This window comes from Peromyscus leucopus, chromosome 9 (assembly GCF_004664715.2).
Source record: "Peromyscus leucopus breed LL Stock chromosome 9, UCI_PerLeu_2.1, whole genome shotgun sequence".
In the NCBI taxonomy this organism is placed as follows: domain Eukaryota; kingdom Metazoa; phylum Chordata; class Mammalia; order Rodentia; family Cricetidae; genus Peromyscus; species Peromyscus leucopus.
In genome coordinates this window covers 71,780,094-71,781,976 of record NC_051070.1, presented here as the reverse complement: position 1 = coordinate 71,781,976, position 1,883 = coordinate 71,780,094, and the positions used below count along the sequence as shown (strand labels likewise).

The following is a 1,883-nucleotide window of genomic DNA, read 5'->3' as shown; positions in this document are numbered from 1 at the left end:
AGAAAAAAAAAAGAAACCTATAGAAGACACTGGAACTTGAAAATATTTTTCTGGGTAGGAATTGTTAATTTTGTCTTAGAGACTAGGACTTTACACTGTCAGAGATATTCTAAGAAAAATAAGCCTGCTCCATGTTATTGCAATAAAAAGAAGTATGTTTAAGTGCTTCAAGTTTTCATTGATTTGATTGACAGTTTTCCTAAAGTGAAGCTTCTGCAAAATATCCATTTTGTCTTTAAGGTGTTTCTTCATTTTACTGTGTCTACAGGCCAGCTGTTTACAGTACTTCTGGCCTCACATCATCTAGATTACTGTATTCAAAACCATTCTCATAAGTGGGAATACATGAGCCAAGAACAAAATACTATTTAGAGTATGGCATTTGCCACAACTGAGGAATTATTAATGAAGTCACAATAGGCTTGAGAAAATAATCAATATTTGTACTTACTTGACTCAAATTATAAAAAGTGTCTAAATGCATGCTGGTACCATTGTTAACAACATTTTTGGCTTCCTCCAGAAGATGTTCAAGGAATAAAAACATGAGAAACTCAACATGTGTACCAGAATTCCATTTCATTCAACTCTCAGAAGATCCAGATGTCCAGACTGTCCTCTTAGGCCTTTTGTTGTCTATGTATATCTTGGCCCTGTTTGGAAACCTGCTCATCATCCTGACAGTAAGCTCTGACTCCCATCACCACAAACCCATGTACTTCTTCCTCTCCAACCTGTCCATAGTTGATATTTGTTTCATCTCCGTCACAGTTCCAAGGGTGATTATGGACCTTCAAAGTCACTGCCAAGTCATCTCCTATGTGGGCTGCCTGACACAGATGTCACTGTTTATAATTTTTGGATGTATGGATGACATGCTTCTGTCTGTGATGGCGTATGACCGGTTTGTAGCCATCTGCCACCCCCTGTACTACCAGGTCATTATGAATCCCAGTCTCTGTGTGATCTTACTTCTAGGGTCTTTTCTGTTTAGCCTTGCACAATTTCAGTTGCACTATGTGGCAATATTAAATTTTTCCAAATGTGAGGATTTTATTGAAATTTACAACTTCTTTTGTGGCCCTTCTGAAGTCCTTAAAGTTGCCCATTTTAATACTGTCACCAATACCATAGTCAAATTCAGTATAGGTACTCTCTTTGGGTTAATTCCTATTTCAGGAATTGTTTTCTCTTACTTTAAAATAGTTTCCTCCATCATAAGATCACCATCATCAAGTGGGAAGCACAAAACCTTCTCCACCTGTGGGTCTCATTTGTCCATTGTTTGCCTGTTTTATACAACAGGACTAGGAGAGTACTTCAGCTCCTCTCCATCACATTCTCCTAGAAATAATGCTGTGACCTCAATGATTTACACTGTGGTCACACCTATGTTGAATCCCTTCATCTATAGCCTGCGGAACAAGGACATTAAAACTGCCTAAGGAAGATTCTTAGCAGAGCATTCTAATCACTGACATCTTTATAAATTTACACACACACACATACACAGACAGACACACAGACAGACAGACTCATATATACACAGAAACTGTACATGTAAATCCAAGTTATTGACTCGCACATTATTACTAAATGATACTTCACAATATTGCATGATAAAGTTGTGGTCATTGAGGTTGTACTTATGGTGGATGGGTAGTTATAGAAATGCACAAAAATTGAAGTTGGAGAGATGAAACTTTTCTAGAGATAAATGGTGCACATTATTGAACAACACCTTACAGTATGAATGTAAGTAACACCTAAATGCTGCTTTTCAGCCAATTTAAAGTGGCTAGTCTGCTGAGATTGTGTTTTAGAAATGACAGATAACCAGTCTTGTCAACCAGGCTGCCTTGAACAGGCCATGAATAAAGAAG

General features: G+C 37.5%; 1 protein-coding gene across 1 annotated transcript; it reads left to right on the top strand.

The window, feature by feature from the left end:
- The first annotated feature begins 545 nt into the window (after positions 1-545).
- On the top strand, positions 546-1,445 carry LOC114682265 (olfactory receptor 7E24-like). The gene has a single exon (XM_028856120.1). It carries the CDS (start codon positions 546-548, stop codon positions 1,443-1,445), a length of 900 nt encoding a protein of 299 aa, XP_028711953.1.
- Positions 1,446-1,883: the final 438 nt, after the last annotated feature.

What these genes read in the sequence shown, in the direction of transcription:
- LOC114682265 (XM_028856120.1), top strand. Translation starts at nt 546, where the DNA reads ATGAGAAACTCAACATGTGTACCAGAATTCCATTTCATTCAACTCTCA.